Below are 27,515 nucleotides of genomic sequence, written 5' to 3' on the forward strand. Positions count from 1 at the left end.
AGGTTCAATCCTTCTTAGGCTTGGCCGGTTATTACAGACGATTTGTACCACACTACAGCCAAATCGCCGCCCCACTGACAGACCTAACCAAAAAGAAACAGCCAAATGCTGTTCAGTGGACCGAAAAGTGTCAGAAGGCCTTTAACAAGCTTAAAGTGACACTCATGTCTGACCCTGTACTAAGGGCCCCAGACTTTGACAAACCGTTCCTAGTAACCACAGATGCGTCCGAGCGTGGTGTGGGAGCAGTTTTAATGCAGAAAGGACCTGATCAAGAATTCCACCCTGTAGTGTTTCTCAGCAAAAAACTGTCTGAGAGGGAAAGCAACTGGTCAGTCACTGAAAAATGTTACGCCATTGTCTACACTCTGGAAAAGCTACGCCCATATGTTTGGGGACAGCGTTTCCACCTGCAAACCGACCATGCTGCCCTGAAGTGGCTTCACACCGTCAAAGAAACTAACAAAAAACTTCTTCGGTGGAGTTCATCTCTCCAAGATTTTGATTTCGACATCCAACACATCTCAGGAGCTTCTAACAAAGTGGCTGATGCACTCTCCCGTGAAAGTTTCCCAGAATCAACTGGTTAAAATCGTCCTTGAGATGTAGAAAATATTGTTAGTCTTTATGTACTTGGTAGTATATTTAGAGATGCATGTGTCTTATTAACTCTGTTTTTCCTAGAGCTCCAGGAAGAAATCCCAGCCAGTGTTTCACCCTAGCTGTGATTTGGGGGGCGTGTCATAAATATAAAGGGAAGGGTAAACCCCTTTGAAATCCCTCCTGGCCAGGGGAAAGGTCCTCTCACCTGTAAAGGGTTAAGAAGCTAAAGGTAACCTCGCTGGCACCTGACCAAAATGACCAATGAGGAGACAAGATACTTTCAAAAGCTGGGAGGAGGGAGAGAAACAAAGGGTCTGTGTGTCTGTCTTATGCTGGTTTTCTGCCGGGGATAGACCAGGAATAGAGTCTTAGAACTTTTAGTAAGTAATCTAGCTAGATATGTGTTAGATTATGATTTCTTTAAATGGCTGAGAAAAGAATTGTGCTGAATAGAATAAGTATTTCTGTCTGTATATCTTTTTTGTAACTTAAGGTTTTGCCTAGAGGGGTTCTCTATGTTTTTGAATCTAATTACCCTGTAAGATATCTACCATCCTGATTTTACAGGGGGGAATTCTTTATTTCTATTTACTTCTATTTTTATTAAAAGTCTTCTTGTAAGAAAACTGAATGCTTTTTCATTGTTCTCAGATCCAAGGGTTTGGGTCTGTGGTCACCTATGCAGATTGGTGAGGCTTTTTATCCAACATTTCCCAGGAAAGGGGGGGTGCAAGTGTTGGGAGGATTGTTCATTGTTCTTAAGATCCAAGGGTCTGGGTCTGTAGTCACCTAGGCAAATTGATGAGGCTTTTTACCAAACCTTGTCCAGGAAGTGGGGTGCAAGGTTTTGGGAAGTATTTTGGGGGGAAAGACGCGTCCAAACAGCTCTTCCCCAGTAACCAGTATTAGTTTGGTGGTGGTAGCGGCCAATCCAAGGACAAAGGGTGGAATATTTTGTACCTTGGGGAAGTTTTGACCTAAACTGGTAAAGATAAGCTTAGGAGGTTTTTCATGCAGGTCCCTACATCTGTACCCTAGAGTTCAGCGTGGGGGGAGGAACCTTGACATATGTTTACATAAGAATGGCCATACTGGGTCAGACCAATGCTCCATCTGGCCCAGTATCCTATCTTCTGACAGTAGCCGATGCCAGATGTTTTTTAGAGAGAACAAACAGAACAAGGCAATTATCAAGTGATCCATCCCTGGCATACAGTCCCAGCTTGTTGTTGCTGTAAAATGTTAAAAGAATTACATAATATTAGTTAAATTATTACCCACTGTTACCTTTTCAAAAAGCATTGTTTGCGGCTGGCTAGGATTTATTTGTACATAACTACTGCTGTTTGTAGCATGGTAGTGCACACAATGTGCTATAAACTCTGAACATATACGTAGGGCATATGCTCAGAAGAGTTGACAATCGAAGAATACCAGAAAGATTCAAATGGTAGAGGAGAAGAATAAAACTCTAAAAATCAGAATATAACACTGTAAAACCTGTGTAAATATTGGCTATCCCAAACTGCTCCACTCTCATGCTGTTGTGAATTGACTTAGTTTGTGTAGCCATTATGGCAGAAGTGGGCCTCGAGGAGGGATTTGAAGGACAGGATAGTGGTCTTTCAGCACAGAGCGTATTTCCTATGGAAGCTGAGGCAAAGAAAAAGGCAAAGAATGGTTGAGAGAGACGCAGACAAATGAGAGATCAAGTTTACCATCATGGACGAAATAGAGTTAAAACTACAGGCCGTTTGAGCTGAGGCTTTCGAGATCTTTGTTTCTATAGGAGTCTTTCTGATCCTGCATATTCCCACTTGAAATTCTCCTCCTCAGTCAGTGATGACCTACTGTGCTCCTCTTCACACAACCAACCAAGACATCACAAACAGACTATTATGATTTCAGGTGGGAAATCAGCAGCAGGAGCAGCAAAGCTCAGATGGAACAAAAATCCCTTTATCTTACAAATGCAGTTAGTAATAAAGCTGAGGGGAAATGAAAGATCCCTGCGTAGTTTGTTTTCTGATTTTTATGTCTAAATAGAATTTCTTCCAGAAAAATGAGTGTATTTTTAATTAACTTTTTTCAGTCTGTTAGTGGATGCAGTTTACGCCTGCAAAATTAATTGCTTGTGCCTCCAGCTTATTTGTACTCCCCATCAGGTAATGAGAGGAGCAACAGTCATAGTCAGATTTGTTTCTGCGATTCACTTAGAGTTTCAAATATGTAAGTACAAATTGCACCCATAAAGGAAACCCTCCTATATATTTAATCTTTCACTTATATTCTTTTTTTAAATTTTAGATATCTATTTTTTCCACAGTTTACCACCAAGTATTAAAGGGTTAATTAAATTTCATTGAAGTAGTTTTCTGAAATGATCCACTGTTTGATTGCAGATGAGATCTGCTAACAGTTCATCCTACATTTATAAGTAAAAAATTATGTTTATGCTCAGTACTGTTCTCCTTTTCTTTCCTCTTTTGCTTCCTCTGCCTGTGCAAAGTGCACGTATCGAAAGCTGACTGTTTTTGTCTGATTTGAGGCAGGGAGTATTTTGGCATTTGAGCGTAGGCTCTTGCTTCCCATCCTCTGTACTTGCCCTCTGGACATTGTCAACCTTGGAGTTCAGGATATTGAATCCCTCTTTATTCTGCTCAGTCTGCTGCCCTTGTGGATTTTGATTTCTCCTGGTAGACTTTTGTGAATTGTTATTAAAAAGATGTGCCACGTGCCTCCTTTTGAGGAGTTATATAATCATGTTGACCAGTCACTTTCTGAGACTTCCTTCATGGTTAGTATAAATTAAGAAAAACATAACACCCATCTCAAACTCATGCCAGTCTAGTAAGGACAACCTGTCATTTGAAGATGCAGTTGTTTCCACTTTTAATCCCCTGCCTCTGTTCACTGTCCTTGTTCATGCCACAGGATGGGCAATCTCAGAGAAGGATCACAGAATGAGTTCTGTTTGCCTTCTGCAGAAGTTGTCATTCCCTTTGTGTCACCTCTGGCTTTGTGGGAAGACAGAAATCCTGTATTTGATACTGAATCCATGTCTTCTGCTCTGTAGCAAATTGTGCTGCCAGCTGAAGTCTTAATATAGCTGTAGCTTTCATGTATAGTTGAATGTTTTTTTCCCCCCCATAATTATCTTAATGGAGGATACCATTTTAGAAGTCTCATTTAGCATCCTCTGCAGAGTAAGAAAATCCCTTCCAGACTGTCATGGAATTGTTGCAGTTGCTATGGTTAAATAGCGAAAGACCTGCGTTTCATATTGCATGCGTTTCACAGACCTTTTTCTTTTGCTTTCCATTAGGTCCAGTGTCCTCACAACATCGCCGTTTTTGCTGGCGGTGGGGAAAGGAGGAACTGATGATTTTATTTATTTGTTTCTTAGCAGATTTGAGATAATACATTTTCAGTATGGGAAGGAGGAGAATCTTGAAGGCTTGTTGAGCCATGGAAATGATGTGTTCAATCTGGAGTTGGAGGCAGATGCAGATGTGCTTATGCTGGGCTTTCTATCTAAAGGTAAGGTGACTTAATTCATTAATTGGGAACACCAGGATATTAGGCAGATCTTGAATGAGCTTTCTTTGTATAAAAAGAGTTCCGGTTAGTTTGTATAGAATTATATGTTGTGGTTTAAACTAGTATGATCAACCATTAAAATGTTGGTTTCTCCTTCTGAAACAAGAAAACAAAGAATATGTAGGATTTTGAAATGGAGATTTTCTAAGGAGCCTTTTCTTATACCCTGGGGGATCCTGCCTTAAGAAAAATTACCTGGGTTGTAAATCACTTAACTGTGATTCCGAAAGTCCCCATTCAAACAATTTATGGTAAGTCTCCCTCTTTGTAATCTGTTATCGGGATAACTGTTCCAGAAATGATCTGATACCTGGATTGTTAGTAACTCTAAATCATAAGGTTACTGACTGAATGTATGTTTTACTGATTGTTCTAGCAAGGGTCATAATCTGACATGGAGTTGAAATGTGGACCTGGATTTGATACATGGACCAGGACTTGTTTTATTATAGCATAGCTGTAAGGCTCTATTAGTGTTCTAGTTACAAATCATTGATGAAGTTTGTTGTACACACAGCAGACTGGAACATCTGGTCCATGTTCCAAGAGACTGACTTGCCTTGTAATTTAGTAAAGAAAATCCGCTCGGAGTCATAATGTGACGTACACTGGATGATGAACTGATGGTTTGATTTCCAAAGAGCAACTATGGCATCTAGAAGATTCTTCTACTGATTCTTCTAATAACCAAAGCCTTCTTTCCTTAGGGAGATTATCATTGCAGAAAAAAGTGTGTGTGTGTGATTTTAGGCAAGATTTGAGTAAAGAAAGTTGGCTGCTTGCAATGCAAATTGGGACACGGAAGGTCAGGCATAAATAGCAGTGTGAAAGAAGGTGTGAAGATGAGTACAAGGAATCAGAATGGGTTGTTTAAGAGGGACACCTGGGAGAAGCAGAGGCATCAGGTGACGGGCCTGTTAGAGGACAGTCTAGAGTTTGGTTGGGATAGAGCTTTGACTTTGGCTAGAAATGTGAGGTGAAGTCTGTGGAATATCTGGCCAGAGCCTAGAAATTATTTTAGCCATAAAATCTTACTTTGGGCTGAAATTTGGTATAGAGGAGCTTAGACAAGATCAGAGTTCACTTCCGCACTCTTAAGCCAGCTTTTTGAAGATGGAAATCCTTTCAGCTATTTTAAGGGGTCCCCCAAAATATCCTGGCTCTGGTTGTTTCTTGTATTTTAATTTAGGCCCCAGTTCTCCCTTGTCCTTTGAGATTACACTAGTGGGAAGGGGACAAAGAAAGGTTTTACCCAAGGTTAAAAGGAAGGTTTTACCTTCCATGCTGAAGCCTGGGTAAATGTTGTCATAAAACTCGCCTGATCACGTCTGGCTTGTGGCTGTTGCAAGCCACCCACTATGGGTATGTCTTCACTACCTGCTGGATCAGCGGGCAGCAATCCATCTCCGAGCGCTCTCCCATTGGCTCCTGTACTCCAGTGCTGCGAGAGGCGCAGGCAGAGTCAACGGAGGAGCGGCAGCAGTCGACTCACTGCGGTGGAGACACCACGGTAAGTCGATCTAAGTACGTCGACTTCAGCTACGTTATTCACGTAGCTGAAGTTGCGTAACTTAGATCCTCTTCTCTCCTCGCCCCAAAACCCCCCTTCCCCCCCCCCATGTAGACCAGGGCTCAGTGCTGCATATAAGTAGTAGGTGCTGAGGGAGCACGTTCTGCACATTTCTGCAGCAGTGCTAAACTGTGCTGCCCTCAGTCTTCTCTGATCCATTCTACCTTGCTCAGGTCTTTGTGGAGTTGCAGAAATGCTGAACACTGAACTCAAGCCTTGAGAGAGGGAGCTCTAGGGTTACATTTTAAAATATACAATATTGCTGACAATTACATTTTGTTGGCTACTTATCCATTACTAGGCAGGAGACTGTTTTTAAAATATTTCACAAACATTAAGACAAATACACTAGCAGGGTTTAAATGGCTTTTACTTTTTCATAATGTTTTTTTGCAAAATGAACTTACCTTAAATACACTGATGCACATGACTGAGTCTGTAATTCTAAATTCAGTGGGTACCTTCACGGTGTTTCATTAGCACTTTTAGCAGTAGTTAAGAATTATGGACCAAATTTTTAAAGGTATCTAGGTGTCTAACAGTTAGTTCAGCAAATCTGGCCCAGCGTGTCCAAACCTGCCTTGCCTAACTGAAGGAACTCTGTCACAGCAGAATCAGGATCTGGTCCTTAATGTCGTGTAAAGTTGTACAACAATATGTTACTATCCTGAAAATCTTTACCAGAGAAGGTCCTGTAGCTTTTGTGCTGTGAAAACTCATCCCTAGCGAAATCGTATTCAACTGCACTTGCTGTTAGTTTTCATTTTAATTCTATTCTGAATTAATTACCATATTGTTCTTTGATAACATGTGAGAAATGGCTTATTTTACCTTTCTAGAGGGCCTTGATCTATTTTTGGTATGGTAACAGGGTGTTTTTTTTCTTTTGTTTAATTTGTTTTAGTTATTGCGCTTATGCTTTGAAATGAAAGCATCTTTGGTATCTGATACTTTTTGTTTTTAGATGCATTAGCTATTAGTTTTTTTTAAAAAAATTGGAATCATCTTTTCTTTGTAGAAAAGATGTATTTCTCATTTTGCTTTGCACGTTTTCTTGCACGTTGCTTCATTGGATGGTTGCATAACTGAGCCACCTCTCTCTGGAAAAACAAACCTTTCCATGTTTTGATTACACAGGATACAATATCATGTAATTCAAAGAACTCATGTGCTGACACATTAATGGCATGTGTTCTTGATTCTGCAAAGTACAGAGCACTCAACTCCCACTGAAGTTAATGGAAGTTTTGGGTCCTCAGCACCTCACAGAAAGCACTTTAGTATCAAGCCCACCTTGACAACAAAGGATAAATTCAGCTGGCTTGGCTACAATAAAAAGTAATCCAGGCCTGTGTTCCTTTGTCTGAATGTTGAAGTACAGAAAAATCTGGTTCACCTTTCTTCTTTTCATTTCTATTTGGGGCCAACAGCCAAAGTACAGGCGACTGCCAGAGAGCTTGTTTTCATGAGAGTTCTAACTGAATTTTACACGCCAGAGAATTTCAGATAGCTGAGCTTAGGGTCTTGTGAACTGCGCTGCTTCATTGAAATAAACTGCGACACCTTTAGAGACTGACCCATTGTATCCATTCTTGGGAGTTTGGTACATGAAGAAATCCTGGAAATTACAGATTTGAGGCTTACGATTTTTACTTCCTCTTTGTCGCAGTAGCTTCCTAGAGGTCATATATACTTGTAACCCTGTGCTTTATAGTAGGCACTTGGTAACATCCAGTCTAGTCAAGGGTGAATTAATTCCGGCTTCCAGTCTAACTCCCAAACTTTCTTGAATAGGGGTAGAATTTCCATGCTAGTCTAAACATGGAAAATGATGGATTGCTTGCCCTCGCCATCTGCTGGGAGCCAGTGTGGGATTTAGTCTGTGTGCAGAGCTAGGGATTACCTAAACTATTTAATGGGGTGCCCACTAACTGAACTATAGAGGATCTAGCACAGAGCTTAGAGTTGTGCTGAGCCTCCTCTGTGAGATCAGCTAGGCTAGAAAGTGGTGCCAGAGTGTGATCTGAGGTGGTGACTTCGGGAATAGAGAGAGAAATCAGAGGTAGGGGGAAGGTTTAGTGATAGGGTTGTCGGTGGGCCTACCTGGTAGAGATCAAAATATGTAGAGATACAGAAAGTTGTAGGCCTGCTTGGGAGGAGAGGTCATGGAGGACAACGGATCTTTGAAAAGAAGGTTGGAGGGATTTGAGGCCTGGCACAGAACTGGGAGTCAAAGCCCAGAGTTGTACTCCTAGATCTGACAAGACTCCCTCCATGGCTTTGAGCACCTTACTTAAACTCTCAGTGTCAGCTTCCTCATCTGGGAGGGAAGAAAAGAGTGGGGGAGGATAATAATGCTTAATTATTTCACAGGGATGTTGTGAAGAATCAGTTAACTTTTGTAAAGCACTGTGAAGATGAAAAGTACTGTGATACTGTGTACTCTAACCAACCAAACTGCAGAATGCCTAAATGGACCTCCTAAACCTTTTGATGTTAACAGATCACAGAGCTTCCTTGGGCAAAGATTAATCACTTTTATGTTGTCCTATACTCATTTTGCATTTGTAGGTCTATGTAATTTTTTGTTTTGTTTTTATATCCCTGCACAGTGTGTTCATTTTGCAAGGAATTTTTTAAAACAAACAAATAAACAAACCCCTCCAGAAAATAAGATTCAAGCGCAATAGTTTAATGATAAATGCTTGTTTCTTAAAGTATTTCAGTGGTATAAATGCAAGAATATTTAAAAACAGAACTGTAAAACTACAGGTCACTCTGTTGAGAGAAAACTATCTTGTCATATAGAGACATGGAGGATAATATACCATGGAACAAATGTAAATGTTCAAGTCAGTTGTCTGCAACAATCACACATAAAGAGATGATTGCTCATAAAATTCCTGAAATTGCACGTACCCACAGAGAGTAGGGAACTGCACTATATTTTAATATTCTAGATAACCCATCCTTTTCTAGAGTGTCATATCCAGTCTCATTACTTGTCCTGCTGTAGCATGAAAAAGAACCCTATGCTGCCAGGTGTTGACTGCTCCCAGTCTCCAGTGGGAGTTTAGGGTACTTGGCCCCTTGCATGATCATGCCCATAATGGTGGTTTTTGAAAGAGTTGGCAGAGTGCCCTTTTGAAATTCTTATTCAAAAAGAAAAGGGTTTTTTTTGGTATTTAATAAATTGTTACGTAACAAAAACAATTACTGTAAAATGCCTGAAAGAGGGAGTTATTTAACTGGTTTAATTAACAAATTATACATATAGATTTTAATGAATGAACAGTATATATCTGGGGGGGCACAAGTTAACCATCCCCTCCCGTCTCCAGTCCTCAACTCCACCTTGTCCAGCCATGCAGGAAGAAAGACAGGCAGTAATGGATGTGGTTTAATTAGGTTGCAGTTTAGTCAAGTGAAGTATCTGGAAGTACCTGGCAATAAATTGTCAGGTCATCATCCTTTCCTTAACCATTTCCACATAATCCCCAAGCTGGTCCCAAACATCCTGCTGCTGAGACTCCAGTGCCCTCCCTCACATGAGGTGAAAGGGGGATGAAAAATGAAGGCGAGTCAGCTCCCTGCTGTACTAGATGTAGGAGACCCAACCTCTCATTATTCAGCTCCCTTCAGGGATGCTTTCCTTCAAATCCTTATCCAGACCATTTTATCCACTAATGGTATCCATTCCACAACAAGTACATCTGTAGCCTGATCCAGGTTAGAGGGCTTTTCTGGGACTGCACAGGCCTTAGAATCTATAAAGCTATAAATACTACTCCTGGAGGAATTCTGCACCAAAAGTTTCAAAATTCTGCATATTTTATTTGTCAAAATAATGCAATGTAATCACACTAGTTTCAATTGTTTTGGTAATTTATTTAAACTACAGCACAAAAAAAAGTCACAATAACTATTCAGCATTTCCTAAACACATGAAAATTAAGTTATAAACACTTGGTAACTAATACCCTGAATTCAGTTATAATTCTGGATTTTTATTTAAATTACATTACAGAACATCAAACAGCAAAAACAAAATTGAAAGTCTGATCAATTTAAAATGACATTCTCACATGAAAGTCATACAGTTTTGCAAATCATTGTCCTGTATTTCAGTGCAATCCAGTATTTTCATTTAAATTATAGTACAGAAAACAAAGAACCTTCAACTTTTTCTCACTTCGTGATTTCCTTCTGCTAGAAAAGATCAAATTGTACAGTGAAAAACTTCTCTCTGCATCTGCAGAATCTGAGACCGTATTTATGCAATTCAAGGCCAGCTTGGCAATATTTGGAATTCTCTCGGTCACTGAAAGCCAAAACACTTGCAGATCTACAAAAATAGGTTGACTTTGAATAGCTTCAGGCACAATCTTTTCCCTGTACAATTTTAGCTGCTGTTCCGGTACCTCAGAGAAACCAGGTGTTACTTGAAAGTATTCACAGTGTTCGTGCAGGATATAAACACAATGAGGATCAAATAACCTACAAGCTATCAGAAAATTTAGACCTGGTTGTCCAAATTACAAATATTTGTCAGGCTTTTCAGATGCTGCATGGAATGCCTCTTTAAGGAGATCTAGACAGGCAAATCTTTTAATATGAGATAAGTTTTCTGCCTCCATAAATTTCAAGAACTCTGAGGTGCTTTCTGAAGGGAGCTCTAGGTGTGATCTGAAATATATGTGGTGTTCTTCCAGAAGGTGCTTTAACTGTGCAAGGCTTCCTGCTCTCAAATGCCAGATGTAAACTGAGAATTTGTTCATATTTCTGTGCTAGAAAAGTGATCTGTACTTTCAACAATGCATAATTAGTTGGCTCATTCAGCATTTTCTGAATAGTTTGCACAGAAACTGGGGAGCTGCTGTTACACTCTTCATTAAGAATTATTTGTAGAACTGAAAGTTCTTAGCGTGATACTGGACAGCATGGAACCAGCTGTTCCAGCGTGTTCTACCTGAACTAGGAGGCATGGATGCTTTGGCATCTGGAGACTCCTCTTGTAGTTTCTGGTTCATGAAATAGAGGTACCTTGCTTTCTGACTACCCGAGTTATAGAGCATGTTTTTGAAGCACCTTACAAATGTATCAACCAACTGAAAAGACTTTCTAAATGATTCAGCAATTAAATTAACAATATGTGCCAAACAGGTTATATGCACAGAATTTGGAAACAGTGTAGAAAACACAGAATCAAATGCCTTTTTCAAGTAACTAGCATTGTCTGTTTCAATTACTACAACATTTTTATAATCAATCTGGTACTCATTTACTCCTTTGACTACAGCCTGTGAAACAGTTGAGTGATTAACAGCGTCTAAAAACAGTGTTAACCATGCCCACTGCAATCAGGTTGTAATGGTGCAAACAATACATTCAGAACTGATCTTGCCTCATCATCACAACATTTATCAAAGAGAACAGCGATTTTCTTGTCTTTAAGCTTCAGTTTTAAGTTTTCCTTTCCTTTGAGGGTATGTCTCAGTCAGTTGTGTCCTACCAAGAATCGCACCACCATTGTGGACCCTGCTGTCAAGAAGTTCCCTCACAAGTGGGTGGTCAGTCTTTGACAAGGGGATGTTGGCACCTGCTAGTGTCTTCACCCATGCTGTACAAATCTGAACGTAGAAGAAATTAGATAAGTCTTGAGTGAGCACAGATATTTACCATCCATGTAACATCTTTAATCTTAGATTAATAATTTGTTCATATATTTCTGAATTTCTAGATTTTAATTTAGATTTATAGTATAGTAAATGATCACACAGTTAGCTCTGTTTTTAAACTACTTTTTTGTAAGTGATATCTATTCAAGATCTCGGAGCAAGTGAAGAGACCCCATCACTATAACTGTTCTATGCTACTTATCTTATTTTTCTGTATTATAACATTTTCTTATATTTCCACTCACCTCCACATGTTCTTTCTCTGCCAGTGTTTTGTTTTCAAGTGTACTTATAATGGTCTTCTAACGTTTCTTTCTGCCTTCCTCTTAAGCCGCATCTTCCTTCAGTTTGTGGGGTTTTTTTATGGAAAACTATCCATAATTACAGAGCATCGGTCATGATTGAGAACAACATTGTATAATGTGCAAAATAATTTGTCCCCATCCGCATGCAGTTTTGTAGGAAATTCGTGAGCACGAGAAGCTAGAGTAGCTGTTTTTGATGCGTGATGTGAAGGACATTCACGTTGTGCAAAAGAATGAATATCTCTTTGCCCTTTGGTAACTTCATCTGGACCTGGCTGGGTACTTTGGGAAATGCTTGGTTCTGATTGTCCTGACATTTTATTGACTGCTTAGTAAATGTTTTGTTTGCCCTCAGTCTCTTTTTTTTTTTTAAAGTGGGTAAGTAAATTAAATCCTTAGCTATAATCTAACCCCATTGTGCCCCTTGGTCACAGGAAAAAAGTAAGAAAGCACATAGATCTTCCTAGCTGAGGATTCCCTTACATCATTTATAATAAGACTCCTTTACATCACTCTAGCAATGTAGGGGCCTTAAAACTTTCACAGGTTTTATGCTTCTGGGGGAATTGACTAAGAATGGGAACAGTTAACTAACAATAGCAACATTAACATTAACAGTCAGGCTGCTTCATTTCTGCTTCAGAGAGTGAGCTCAATTAACCATCAACAGCAACTTTAACAATGTTATTAACTACAGAGTCAGCTGCTACATTTGTGCCTCAGAGATTGAATCAATTAACTCAGGCAGGGCTGCTACATAACTCAGGCAGGGCTGCTACATTTGTGCCTCTAGCCTGCCTCATGCATAATAAAAAGCCCTACCCTTCCATGCCAGTGGGCTGCAGTAGCAAGGTAGAGGGACACAGGTACATCTAGCCCCGCCCCCCTCCAACAGTGATCATGCAGGCACACATGCCCCGCTCCCCTCTCCCATCTCTGAGGTTGATAGATTTTTTTTTAAAAAATAAATATTGGATTCTTTGATTAGAAATCTATTTAATTATGCTCATTAGATCCATGACTAACTCATAATTGGCTAGTTATGCTTGCTTTTTGTCTTCTCTGAGAGAGCGTATGGACTATAACAGTACAGGACAATTTAGTACGTGGTGATTGTTCTGTTCAAGTTTTATTTTAAAAAAATTGTAGAAAAAGCTGCTTTGCTTGATCATAGGAGGATGGGGATTTAGAATTTAAATCTTTTTTTCATGAGCAACATGCATGAAAATGAATCAATCCTGTTAAAAAAAACTTCTTGCCTCTTCCCAGTCTTTCAATGAGCTGACCACATTAGCCCCTCAGGGACAATTATCATCAATATGGACTAGAGCAACCAACCATTCTTAAACCTCTGAATAACAATTACCTAAGTCAAATCCAACAGTAAATCGGTCACGAAAATCTGTCATATTCCTTCTAGTGGATAGTTCTATAATTTAATGAAGATTTCATGTGGGCATGTTGGAGAATAAGGTCCTTTCAGAGGTTCATTCTTTTTCAAATGAAAGAGTTCAGCTTCATTGAATGTTCACATAAAAATCCAGGAAGATGTAAAATATTTCCTGACTTGGTGGACTGAAGTTAAAATAGGTTACTTTAGAGAGATACCACTAGTGGCAGCCAGTGCAACTGTCCTAAAATGCAGCGCCTACCTTAGAGGGTGGGTAGCCTGCTCCGGAGATGCCTCAGTCCAGCAAATCTGGTCAAATGATAGGAGAAGTCACATCAGCTTCATGGAGCTGAGGGATGCAAGATTGACTCTAATAAAATTACTGTTTTTCAGGTTTTTCTCTAAAGTAACCACAGTCTGGTATTTGAACTGACAAGGATAAAACAGCATCCAGAGATCATAAGTCTTTTTCATTGTATGGAAGCCCGTCCCTTAGAGCATAAAGCCAGTCTCAAATACCAAAGTGGACTCCCTGAACAAAAGCTGCTGACAGCCAGAGGAATGGTCCCTGAACCAGAAAGAGGATGTGGGGAGAGATTCTTGGGTGCTCCAAAGATAGATCGATTCACTTCAGCTGAAAACTTCCTAATATCAGTGTTCTTCTCCAGGCCAGTCAACAGAAAGTCATCCAGACTTGGTGTTCTGATGCACCATAACTGATATATACATATCCCCTAGTACCTCTGGTAGCCAAGGTAATGCAGAAGGTGTAGAGGAAAACAGCTATGGTCATACTCGTTGACCCACACTGGCCAAAGAGACCATGATTTAAAGAGAGAATACAGATGTCAGCGTGCTTTCCGATCAATCTCCTGATGAGATCAGATGTCCTGTGTCAGAGACCATTGTGCCAGGTACCTCAATCACTGAACTTAGCCTAGCTGCTAAAAGGGAAGCTATGAAAAATAAGTCAATAAGGCAAAGTAATATATCACTGATTCACATTGAAAAGGCTCTTACAAATCATTGGCAGAAATTCTTGCACTGGTCTTATATGGGACATGAGCCCTAAAAACCCATGAACTTCAGATGTACTCAGCTTGTTACAAGACAGTCTCTCAGATAAACAAAGACACTCTTCCTTGCACATCATCGAAGGCTTGTAGGGGGAATATGATAAATCCAGCATTGCTGGTACCTCAGAGTTGAAGTTGCATCCTCCCCTAGAAAAGAAGGAAGGAACTGGTGGTTTAATAGACTAGCAAAGTCATGATGTGCAAGTTCTGGGGCTTTTTTCTTTGCTCTGCACCCTGGGGCTCATCTCATACATGGCAGCAAAGGCCTCTTAGATTTCCTGCCATTGAGTACTCGCAACAGGTCCGCCAGAAGTAGCGGAAGGAAGTTAATACTAATTCCTATGCACATTTCCATTCAGACAGTTCTTTTGTCCCCAGAGCAATAAACCCTCGAGACTAATGGTTGCTTCCGAGCACCACGCTGCCTCTTCTTTTTTCCAGGACTCAAGGGGAAGAGATGTGGTAGCTTGAAGGGCTGTGTGAGTACTCTCAAGGAAAGGCAGGGAGGTATCTTTCAAGCTCTGTTTTTCCTTCCTGAACTCTCCACTTTCTCCTCTTTTGCTCCTCTGTACTAGTGGAGAATTCGTCCCCGATAACTTTCAGCAGTTCAATTTTTTGACAATAAGCTGTTTACATTTGTTTTCTCTCTAGCTAAGAGAGCACTATTCTATTTTTATACTTTGTCATGGTAAAACTGCCATTGATTTCATTACCACCCACTAAGTCAGTGCTTCCCAAACTTATTTGATCAGCCCCCCCTCCTTTGTGTCTGAAGTTGTTTATGCCCTCCCCTCCCCCCCCCCCACACACACATATATACCGCCACCCAGCTCTGAAGGGTAGCAATGTGATTTGTCAGTATCGCATTTCACAGCAGACTTAGAAGTAAAAGGGCAGCAGCGCAGAAGTAAGGGTGGCAATGTGAAAAGTGATACTTCTCAATATCACTTTTCACAGCAGACTTAGCGCCCCATTGCCACCCTTACTCCTGTGCTGATGCTGCCACCCTGGGGCTGACAGCTGGAGCCCTGCCACCACCTCCCGATGAGGAACTGGAGGTTGGGAGGGGGGAGAAGGAGAGCCTGAGCATAGGCATAGAAGGAAGGTGGAAGGAGAGCCCAAGCCTGGGCTGCCTCCTGGTGAGGGATGGGGTAGGGGTAAGAGACTGAGCTCCGCTGGTGTGGCTCTGACTGTCCCTTTTATCCCTGTGTGTGCATGGCCCTTCGACATGAGGCCCAGCAACCGGGGGCTGACAGTCAGAGCTCTTCAAAAACAAACCAACCATAAGACACACAGCTCGTGCCTCCCTTGGCACATTCCCATGCCTCTTTTGCCCCATAATCTGAGAACTGCCGCAACAGGTCTTGCGGAGCACTCTTTTTGTTATAAGTGTAACTGAAATCATCTCTGGGAAAGGAAGGAGAATATTTTGTTTAATAAAATTGCTCGTGACTGTTTCAAAGGCTACTTTAATGAGAAGAAAAACAGTATTTTTTGGGTATGACGTTTTTCTTTTCTGCCTCTGTACTCCTTTCCTGCAAAATTGAAAGTAAAGGTTATTTTTTTATAACATGGTGTAGTCCTCTGAAAATACCAAAATGATTCTGATGTTGTGTTATCTAATTCTCTCCAGTCACATTTTGGAACAAGTGTCAGTAGCTACTTTCGGATGCATTTAAGCCAGTAATGCAATAGCCATTAGCTTACTTTAAGAGGCTCAACGTTTTTCCTCGTTATCCTCAAAGTGTCGAGGACTTCTAAACTAAATGTTGAGATTATAGTGCATGATTATTTTTTCAGTTATCTTGTCTCTGTATTCTTATTCCGGTGCATGTATTCTCTTAAAATATTATTTTTTTAAATGAACCCTTACTAAAAAGTAATGCAGGAAAGGCTCTTGTGAAAATGCATTGCTTCATTGCCAAGTGCAATTCAAAATAAAACGATGTAGACACCTAATTGCATGTTTTAACAGAAAATTGTCAGTGAAGTTTTGGCATGAGGGGAAAAATTACTTACTAACTTTTTAGCATTTCAACTCTTAACAGCTTTGTAGACCAAACTTAAAGATCCTGTTCATAAATATCTTATATTTCAGTAAGGTCAAAATTGACATAAGTTCTGTGCCTAGCAGATAGCTTTTGAAGTCCCAGTCCTTGGAACACATTACAAGGATAATATTTCAAAGGGATGTGCTGTTCTTGAATCCTTTCTCCAATGTAGTAAACACTAACATCTTTCAACATCAGGCAGGCATATCTTGTCCCTCTTCTACTTGTTTTGAATATTTACATGCATTATAGCCAATGTGAGCAAAATCCAAGTCATTGTTTTTGTTAGAATATGGCCAGGACTTTTTAATGTTCTCTCAGGGTACTATTGTTGTTTTTATTAACACAGCATGTTAAACCATCTTCTGATTGGGTTATAAGTCACTGGTACTGATCTCGTATGTGATTCAGGTTTTTTTTTTTTTTTTTTAAATTTTGGGTCCTGTTTCTCCCACACACACCCCCTTCAACTGAGTTCAGTGCAACTCTGACTTTCTGAACTCTGAAATTCCCAGTTTTCAAAAGCTTAGGAATATCCCGCAGGAGTCACGTTGACTGACACTCAGTGCCCATATCTTTGATGCTCCTCTACATCTCAATTGGGGATCTGCTAGGGAGTTTCAGTCCTGCAGAGCTCCACAGGGGCTTAACTTCAGCCTTCCAGAGCTTAGGAGATCTGGAGTGCTCTAGCTCCCTCATAGCCATGATTATGTGACTCCTGGATTTTTACAAAAGTTCCAGAGGTCTCTAAGATTGGGATTCTGTGGTATTAATGTGTACAAATCACTTAGTGCCTCTGAATCCTCTGAAATATGCAAGAATACTCTACAAAGCATTCTGTTACTTAAGTACTGTATTATATTGCCAATTTATCAAGCGCATATGCAGTGTCCCGCATGGAGAGCAGATCAGTGGTGAATCCTCAGTGGAATTTCCTAAATAATTGCCACAATGCTGATAGTGGAATTAGAGAATTGTGAAATACTTTGCTGCATTATCAATAAACTTGACCACCTCCGGCAGCATTTGGACACTGGCTTGCAATTTTTTGTATAGCTGATTCTTTTCCAAAACACAGCTGTTTTCTTTATGTAGTTGTCCACATGAGCGGTTGTCTGCATGAACTCTGTAGTTTGTCTAATGACCACCTTCTCTGTTTTGCACATGCATTTTGGCAGACTGAAACTCTGATCTATAGATGTTCATGTATTACATCACTGAGTCAGTGTTAGCACTTCTCTTGGCTGCTTTGAACAAGGTACATCTGACACAAATTAAAATATTGATTGATTGAGAGCAAGTCTGTGGCCGTAAATTCTTCTCAAATTGTATGGCATCTGGTTTATTCTTTGTTGCCAGACCTTGTCTCAATAGCTGTATCTCTTTGGCAGACATACTGATATTTCACTCGGATGCCTTTTAGGTTACCATTATGGTAAATGAAGTTAGCATTAAGAAAATAAGATTTACAAATTTTATACTAAAATATGGATAGGCCTTTTGTTCACTGATGGGCTTGATTCTGGTGTGACCTATACCAATTTATGTAAATGAATAATTTAAATCAGCAATATTTTGTTTTAGATATTTGGGATAATTTTAGTAAACACAAATTAGCAGTGTTAATTATGTGTATACTCCCAAGAACAGGCAATTTTGAATATTTTTCCCTTTTACTTGCACATATTTTAAGAAGTTGTTTGGGGGTTGGGGGGGGTTATTAATTGACTTTTTAAAGTAGCTGCTAGCTTCTCAAATTTGATCTTGAAGTTATTTTAAACAAATCAGATTATTCTAACTAGAAGTTATCTATTTATATCAAAAGTTACAGATTTTTGGTTTAGAAACTGACACGGTCATATCAGAAGATTATACTTAGTGACATTTCAAAAAGATGTCTGAAAAGCTTACCCTGTTAATTGCTTCTTTTATCAGGTATTGCAAGAAATGCATTGTTACTGCTATAGGTTATAGTCAATGTAGACTCTAAGGGCCAAATTCATCCATGTCAGATATTCACTGAAGTCATTAGAATTCCAGTGGGGATGATTTTGGCCCTATGTGAACAGGGATGTTTATATTTGAGTCAAAAGAAAGTAAGCTGAGGATATTTTTATAAATCAACAATGGGCTGGATGGACCTTTGGTCTGACCCAGTGTGGCCATTCTTATGTTCTCAACCAGCATGTGGGAGGCCCAGATTCAAATCCCTCTCTGCATGTTGTGGAAGACTTTAATCCAGGCCTCCCATCTTGCAGGTGAGTGCCCTAACCACTGGCCTATAGGATATTCTGGGGTGGAACTCACAGTGTCTCTTGTTGAAATTGTTCCACTTTGTATGAATAATTAAATAACCATTGAGGCAGACAGTGAGTGAGAGTGCCTCTGTAGCCCAGTGGTAGGACATCTTCCTGAGATATCGGAGAGTCCAGGTCCAGTCCCCATCATGCAATGAACACGTCATATAAAATACTGTAATAGAACAGCTTCAACAGAAAAGGCTGAGATATACACGTACATAAGACATTCACCAGGGAGTAAAAGACCTGTGTTTAAGTCCCTTTTCCATGTAAGGCAGAATGGGGATTTAAACCTGGATCTTCCACATCCTGGGCAAGTATGCTAAACACTGGCCTGTTTGTGAGAAAGTGCTGACATGGTTTATGCACCTAACTCCAGGAGAAAGCTCACAACTGTGAATTCCAATTGAAGATAGGGGCCTCCGTCTGGCCTGGACTTTGGCACCTAAATCCCTTTGAGGGGCAGGCCTGATGCTACACCCCTCTCCTTGGCATTTCCCATTGGCTAGCTTAGACAGCTCCTCACTCAACAATCTCATTTTTGTGCTCCCTTTCTTTGGTATCGAACTCTCCCCATACATTGTATAGGGATTATGGGTGCCTAATTCAGAGTTGTCAATTCCGCTTGGCAGCAGGGCACCTAAACGTTAGGCATTGCAGTGCTGAGCCTAAGAGCCTAAGTCACTTGAAAATGGAACTTGGGCTCCTAAGTCGCTTTAGAAATTTGTACCCACCTTGTATATTCATTTTGCTCAGACCAGCGCTTGAAAAATTCCAAAGATAGGAAGCACTTTCCACTTGGAAAGTAGGGAAGTAATGTGATCCATGGCCTCCGGAGACCCTTCATCTCTCTTCCTCCTGTCACCATTTGTCTGTTTTGTCTTTTAGATTGCAAGCTCTGCAAGGAATGGGCAGGGTCTTTCTATGTATTTTTGCAGTATCTGATCTCCAGTTCGGGCCTCTAGCCTCTACAGCCATACAAATACCAATAATACATACAAAGATAATTAAAAGAATATTAAGGGTCAAGCAATCAAAAGTTAGGAAATGCCAGATTTAAGGTTGCGTGTGCAAATATGCTTTTGCCCCCTTGTGCATTATGATACACTCCATCACATGATCACGTACTATTTTTCCCTACAGGATGCTGCCTTGTTTGGTGCACAGAATGAACACTGCTCACTAGTAGCTATTCAGTAATCCTTTTTATCATCATCATTTAACGTGTAGTCCCAGGCATTATTTATTGCACACTGTCCAAACCCAGCTCTAAATACAAAATTATTAATTTCCTCCATGTCCTGTCTCCATTCCCTACCATCTCCATGCCCCAGTTTTCCCACCCTCCAGGCCCAGTTTTTCAACCCTTTGCATTCCAGTGAGGCTGCTCCTTTCTCTCCACGTTGCCTACGTACCAGCCTGTGAAGCATTGAGAGAGAGTCTCCCTGATCTCAGTTTCTGTGCTAGGCGCCTCAGCCACCTTTGACTACTGGGAGCAGCAATGGCATAAGGCCTGCTCAGTCCCTGCAACCCCAGGATGAAGCATGCTCAGTCACTCTCTGGTGATGGCTCACATGCAGCCCATAGGGGCTCAGTACAAATGGAATTTTCAGAGAATTACTGAGCATTTATGAACTGCAATTTTCAGAGGCTTACAGCTTGGCCAAATTTGGGTGAAAGTTCACAAGGGCAGTAAATGACACACCCTTGATACCAGGAACATCTGCTGCCAAATTTCAAGTTCCTGTTGTGGAGCACGGAGTTGCTAGAGCTTATCAAAGAAACAATTGTAAGAACTTCTTAACATGGCCAAAACAATGCATTTTCCCCAATCCCATTCTGAAAAATGGCTGAGCAATATTTGCTAAAATATGTATTTATATGTAAAACAATATGAGCCTGAGGCAGACACCTAACATGGAAAATTTCAGCCTAGATAATTAATTGGGCAAATTAATAAGCAATTTTAAAACAGGAGCTTAGAATGGAAATTGTCAGGCAATTTTAACTATAGCATTTACCTATGCTGCCCATGAAAAGAAAAATGGGCTTAGCTCTTCCCTGGCTGAAATCACTGGGTGTTTTGCTATTGACTTGACTAGGAGCAAAAACAGGCCAAATATTTGATGTCTGTTATCAGAGATTTTAATTTTTTATTCACGTTGAGAAAAGTTTCTTAACTTTTGAACATTCACATTGCTGGGCTAGGGGGAAAAAAGTGAACAGTCTCCTTTTAACTGTTTCCAAACCCCATGAGGAGTACAGGAGAACCTAACACTAGAAATGGCTTATGTAAAATGTAATATATATTGATCAAGTAAATTGTACTGCTAGGGTGTCTGTATTTTGTTGTTGTAAATCAGAAAAGAGATGAGAACTAGGGGAAAATACTCTGTATTCTGTCCATACGTATTTTGCCAAAGCTGTTTGAACCCTTTGGTTTCAGCCATGTTGTTTATTCGTCTCCTAATACAATGAGCAGTTGTGTGCTGGTCTGTTACATCTGGCAAAGAAAAGAATGGGAAACCTGTTGTGGATTAGTCAACCAGACTGCGGCAGATGTTTAAGTTGAAACCCTGACTATAAAAAGACAAAATAAACTGACCATGGTATGTGACAGCATTGCTGATATGCCAGTAGCCTGCAGAGGAAAATGGAAAGTGACCACATCCACGAGAAAGAAAGGGCAAGATTTGTCAGAGAGAGACGCTGCGATTTCTGATGTGCTTGTTTGTCATCTTTTCCCCCTTTTATTTCAAAAAGCAGAAATGGAGCCTAAAACTTAATTGGTAATTTCCATTCTAAAGGAACAAAAACGGCTGTGCGGTTTTGAGTCTGCAGATAAATATGATCAATAAAGCTCTTCTGCATGCTCCTCCAAGTGAGTATTTTAATGATTAGCTTAATTAATTGTTGCATTACACCTAGAAATATTTTGACAGAGTACTATACTGTAAACAATGACTAGATACAAGTGAGTGTGTACAAGGAGAATGCGTGTATACTACATTATATAGAAATACCTTTTGGAGGTTACTTATTAATCACATTCATTACAGTAGTGCATCAGGACCAACCTAGCCGGGAATCCCAGTGTGTTAGGCACTGTACAGATGCAGAGTAACATGCAGTCTCTTCTCCAAAGAGCTAAGTAGGAAAGAAAAGGGGAAAGGAGCATAAATCAAATTCTAGGGGACTAAGGCCTTGTCTACACACACAGTTTGCACCAGTTTAACTAAAATTGGTTTTGAAATATATGTAGTTACAACCGTGTGCACCCAAGTGTATTCAGACTTAAATTCCTTAACTTCTGGCTTGTATCAATTTAGACTTTTTTGGGAAATATGATTCCTGCAAGATGAGCGGAGACTAAGTGGGGTAGGCAATATTTTAAAGTGTGTTGCAAGGAAATTGGCCAAGAACTTGCTGTTGTAATTAATATGGGAGATCTGTAACTCTGGCCATCTAGACAGTTCAGTTCTTATGTAACTGAAATAAGTGCCATCTTTCACCTGGTCCCTGCATGCTCCCTCCTTTCTCAATCACTCTGGACAACACCACCATCCTCCCTGTCACTCAGGCCTTTAACCTGGGTGTTCTCTTTCACTTGGACCTTGCTCTAGATCTTCACATCCAGGCTGTGTACATTTTGCCAATTCTACCTGCATAATATCTCTAAGATATGGCCTTGCCTAACAACCCACACAGTCAAAACTCTCATCCAGGCCCTCATCGTTTTGTGAATTATTGCAATGCCCCCCTTTTCTGGCCTTGACAAAGGCACTCTTGCCCACTCAGATTGATTGATTCAAAATGGTGTGGCAAACATCATTTTCCTATCTCATTGCTTTGACCATGTCACTCCTCTATCTATATCCCTTCAGTGGATCCACCATATCCATCATGCCATACATAAACTAATTTCACTCTCCTGGCCTAATCCTCCTACCCCTGATCTGTTCTCTCATATGCTATTGAGATGTGGATTATGAGAGGAAGGATGGTCCAGTAATTAGGCAATAGCCTGGGACTCAGTTCAGTGTTGTGACCTGGGCAAGTCATTTAGTCTCTCTGTGCCTCTGTTCCCCATATGTAATAGCACTTCCTACCTCACAGGGGTGTTGTGAGGATAAATACATTAAAGAATGAGGCACTCAGATACTACAGTAATGGGGGACTATATACATATCTGTGATGGATAAGACTTCTGCCTCCCATCTGCTAAGAATGCCAGCTTTTTTCAAACACATGTTCAATTTTCAGTTAAGTACCTTTTGTGCTTTCTCCCAAGCTGTCCCTCACACTTGGAAGGAGCTCTCCATAAACATGAACAAATCCACCTTGTTGGCCTTCACATCCTTCCTTAACAGTCACTTGTGCCGCGATGCCTACAAAAATACTTGGCAATGTTTAGGCTGCTGATGTGCTGTGGCCACAGCATGTCAGACTGACCAGTACTGTCTCATTGTTTCTCTGTGCCACCCCATCTCTCTGTATCCAGCTGTTGTTGCTTGTCTTATACTTAGATTGTAAACTCTTTGGGGGCAGGGACTGTTTTTTGTTGTTGTTTGTACAGCACCTAGCACAGTGGGGACCTGGTTCATAACAGGGGCTCCTAGCTGCTACTGCAATAAAGATAATAAATATTAATCGTGATCTCTAGATTTCAAAAAGTACAATCTTACCTAAAGCTTACCATTAGGTCTGCAGTCCCTCCCTGGAATTTCAAACTGAGAGCTAAAGCACAGTGTTCAGATCCCTTTGAACCCCTCAGGTCCCTCCCTTTCTCTGCCCCCTTCAAGAAGTTTTTTAATAGAGATCACTTCTGTCCATGGAGTAAGTGAACTGCTGGTCCTCACTTGTGACCTATCTGTCCTATCCTGCCTGGATTTTTACAAGGAAAGGTGGCTCTTTGTACTTATCTCAGTTTTCCCCCAAGGGGATGTCAGTCTCAGTCAGGAAATCTCCTCCTTAACTTCTTTTGCTATCACAAATTACAGAATGGCATTTCCTAGTTATCCACTGTGCCACTCAGACTTATCTTGATCACAATAGGGAGTCTGAGCCATTCTGTTCCCTCTTCATCTTATTTGAATGTCTCTCGGAAGGAGGGCAAGACCAGATGAGTGTGTGTTTAGGCCTCTTCCATTGCTGGCATCCCATGGCCAAGGCTAGTGCTACTATAGCAGCTTGCTTTGTATCTCTGCATTTAGTATATTAAGAGTAAAATAAAAAATCTGTATTTATATATTTTTCCAAATGTGCTGAATTTAAAACATATCACGTGGCAGAAACACATATCTTGGTATTCTAACTATGGTGGTAAATAGTGGTGTTATGCTAGGTAAGCAGCTTGTTCTTACATTCTAGAGAAAGTACAAGTAATAAATTAGGGAAAGATGGGGGAAAAAATCCCTATTACTTAGCATCTTCTTTTGTAAGTCAAACTATAAACATCTAAAGCATATAGAAGAAAGTCTTAGGAAACTAAAATTCATCAGAGACTTTTTGTGCCGTGGGTTGGGTTGAAATGCTAGCCTTATGCACTGACCCTTTTATCTCTTTCCTATTACTTATTTGTTACAGACCACAGTAAGTGACTCATCTTAATCTGACAGCTTGATGCTGTATGGGTTCAGGTACTTCCTTCGCATATTTCAAATGTTACAGTATATAATACTATGATGCCAGCATGTATCATTTATTCTCAATTGGGGAAGGTGAAGGTTTAGATTGGAGGCAAGTGATGAAAGGGTCAAATTGGCATTGAGACAAGAGATGAATGGAAATGCCAGAGGATTCTGTTTAACGGCAGTCGAGAAAACTACAACTGAATCCAAAGCTGCTGATTTTACCATGTTTTTGTGATTGTAACCTATATGTGGTCATTTTGTACACCATACATAGTTGCAGGAAACTGAGATTATGCTTGCCAATATTATAATTAATACTGCTGTTTGCTTCAGTCTCTATCATCCCAACCCACACCATTTATTTCTTCAAATGAAGTTTGAGAAACAATAAAATGTTCCAGTCCAATTCTCCAAGACTGACATGTCCCATGCTCTACCTCAGATGAGTCTATTAACCATCTGGAAAAATAACTCTAGCTTAAATATGAGAATTCCATTGCACTTCCTATTCTATTCTTGTTATAGGTCTTTTACATCACTGCAATGTACTACATGTTTTACAATAACCCATTTTATAATTAACTTGGGTTTAAACTTGCAGCAGTATTTCTTGTCAGTAAGCTTTGTTACATAACTTTACAAATAAGTATTTTATTAAAAACTGTTTTCCGATATTCTGTCTATTTTCCAACTTCTTAAATTACTTCCTATGAAAACATGCAAGAAAGATATAAAAAGACTGGAAAGAGCCCTACAGAAATATATTGTGGGAAACAATCTAGCCAATGGATACGTTAGATGACCTAAACATGTTTTTCCATGTCTAGTTGTCAAGACTAAAAGACGTGTTGTAGCAGCCCACCAAACTCAAAACAAATTAAAAATAAGTTTTTATGCTCTAACACAAAGGCAAGGTGGATATTTTGTTAAAGCAACAGGATAGGTGCATCTTACATATATCAAGGGTGGAATTTTTACCTTTCCATGGAATAAGATCAGAGTAGAGAATCTTCCCCTGTCAAACAAAATAAAAATAGCAATACTCTTTACGCATATCAGTAGTAAGAAACTTGAAAGAGTGGGTGGGTCTACTAGATCAGTGGTTCTCAAAGCCGGTCTGCCGCTTGTTCAGGGAAAGCCCCTGGCGGGCCGGGCTGGTTTATTTACCTGCCGTGTCCTGCAGGTTCAGCTGATCGCGGCTCCCATTGGCCGTGGTTCGCCACTCCAGACCAATGGAGGCTGTGGGAAGCAGCGCAGGCTGAGGGATGTGCTGGCCACCCTTCCCACAGCCAGGGGTGAAAGTAAGTATAGGGACTTACCGGTACGGGGCTGGGCTGGGGTCGGCTCTGTCCCCTGGAAGGGGCGGGGCCTCAGGCGGAAGGGGCGGGGTTGGGGGAGGTCAGAGCCAGCCCTGGCCCACCCTGTACCAGCAAGTGCCTCTTTCCCACTCCCTGGGCTAACAGCGGCAGCCGGGGGCTCTGGCAACAGTTTAAAGGACCCTGGGCAGTAGCGACGGCCAAGCCCTGGGCCCTTTAAATCGTCCCCGGAGCCCCCGCTTCCCCGGGGCTCCGACAGCAGGGCTCTGGGGATGGGGCTCCGGCCACCACTGCCAGGCCCTTTAAATCGTCCCCAGCCCTTTAAATCAACACCCCAGCCCCGCCACCGCTACCCCAGGGCTCTGGCAGCGGGCCTCTGGCAGCAATTTAAAGGGCTGGGAGCTCCAGCTGCTGCTGGGAGCCGCAGGCCCTTTAAATTACACGTGGGGAAGCCAATCCACCCCGGACGGTGCACTGGCTCTTGCCTGTATGCCGTACCGGGGCGTACCAGCTTACTTTCACCTCTGCCCGCAGCCCCTATTGGCCTGGAGCGGCAAACCACGGCCAATGGGAGCCACAATCGGCTGAACCTGCGGACACAGCAGGTATACAAACTGGCCTGGCCCGCCGGGGCTTTCCTTGAACAAGCGGCAGACCGGCTTTGAGAACCACTGTGCTAGACGACCAGTGAGTTAGGAGAGGAGTCCAAGTTGAGGATAACATTGCACCATGGAAGATGATGAGCAGATACCTTTCCTGTAGCTATCCTTTGCTGGTAGTAAAGAAAGAAAGTGTTGTCAGAGACTTACAGATTCTAAATTAACTAACCACTCAGGAAGAAGACTTCAGTATCAATTTGAATGCTGCGGTAGAAATATCTGCTCAGTTCAGAGTAGTGGTCAAAAAAGCATAAATGATGATGGACTGTATATTAAGAAAGCGAGTTGCTTGACTCTTCAAATTAATGAAGCCAAGTATGAATGTTTGGGAAAATTCACCTGTTAATCTAGTACATAATGAAATACCAGAACTTCAGTTTCAAGTGGTTTTGCATTTCACTATGAATGTAGTGTAGCGTAGTGTAGAGTAGCTCTTTCCTCTACTCTGAACACCAATTAGAATTTTAGCAACAATAATTCTCTGTTCACATAGCTAACCTTAACCAATCAAGTAAGTCAGATTAGTTCTATAGGCTTCGGTTGAGCCCCCTCTCCATAGATCAGCAACTGTGCTGTGAAGGCTGGTTTGCCCCCTGGAACCCTGATTGGCTAAGGAATGGGTAGACCGGAAAAAATTGGCCTCTTCAACACCCTAAGTGCCTGGCTGGCAGGAAATCCCACTCCTACTCTGTGCTGTAAGCTGTCCTCTGATTGGAGGAGGAACTGTGTAGGTTACAGAAGAGGGCACGTGCTGCAATGCAAGGGTGCAGCAGGCTAAGAGTCCGAGCTTAGGGTTGGGGGACAGGCCAGGTTGCAGCTTGAGTGTGTGGTCCCTCTGAGCCTGCACCTCATGTAAGAATTGGTCAATGCCCAAAAGGAAGGAGGTAGCTTAAGGACAAATGAATGGAGGCAAGACGATCTATCAAGACTCCTTGTGACTGATGGAGGTAGAGTTTCATTTAGGCATCTGGAATTTATGTCCTTCTCCCATTGACTGTTCTTTTCAATGAGACTGGGGTTCTATCCATTCTAATAAAGGTGTTGGGATAGATTTACCCAGAGTGGTTCCTAGGTGAATTTCTGCCTCCCCAAAGATAGTAGGAAACTGGAACAACCTCGGAGATAGGGGAGCCCCTACCACTAAGCAGGGCTGAGAATAGGCAGCACAGAAGTGTTCAACATACCTTAGCACCACTGAAAATTGTAGCTTCATAACCATAACCATAACCGTAACCATAGCTTCATAACCATTACCACAAGGACCATTAGTGACAAACTAAGTATCTTAATATTTTTGTTTGGGACAAATCTTGAATGTTTTCCAGGAATTCACA

General features: G+C 41.1%; 1 protein-coding gene across 12 annotated transcripts in view; it reads left to right on the top strand.

Moving 5' to 3' along the window:
• HTR1F (5-hydroxytryptamine receptor 1F) overlaps nucleotides 1–27,515 on the top strand; it is a 206,534-nt gene that overhangs the window by 86,203 nt on the left and 92,816 nt on the right. For 6 of the 12 annotated variants that reach the window (XM_084611825.1, XM_084611820.1, XM_084611827.1 and 3 more), the window contains exon 2: nucleotides 4,013–4,143. The exons of 2 other annotated variants lie outside the window; for them this stretch is intronic. Coding sequence is in view for 2 of the 10 variants with exons in the window: in XM_084611823.1 (XP_084467949.1) it covers nucleotides 4,013–4,143 (131 nt within the window). In the remaining 8 variants the exon portion in view is untranslated. Of the gene's footprint in view, nucleotides 1–4,009; nucleotides 4,144–21,411; nucleotides 21,455–27,515 lie in introns of those variants that run through there. 4 more of the 12 variants (XM_084611826.1, XM_084611824.1, XM_084611822.1 and 1 more) reach the window with 2 other exon arrangements.

The sequence above is a fragment of the Lepidochelys olivacea genome, assembly GCF_965140295.1.
Source record: "Lepidochelys olivacea isolate rLepOli2 genome assembly, chromosome: 1".
In the NCBI taxonomy this organism is placed as follows: Eukaryota; Metazoa; Chordata; order Testudines; family Cheloniidae; genus Lepidochelys; species Lepidochelys olivacea.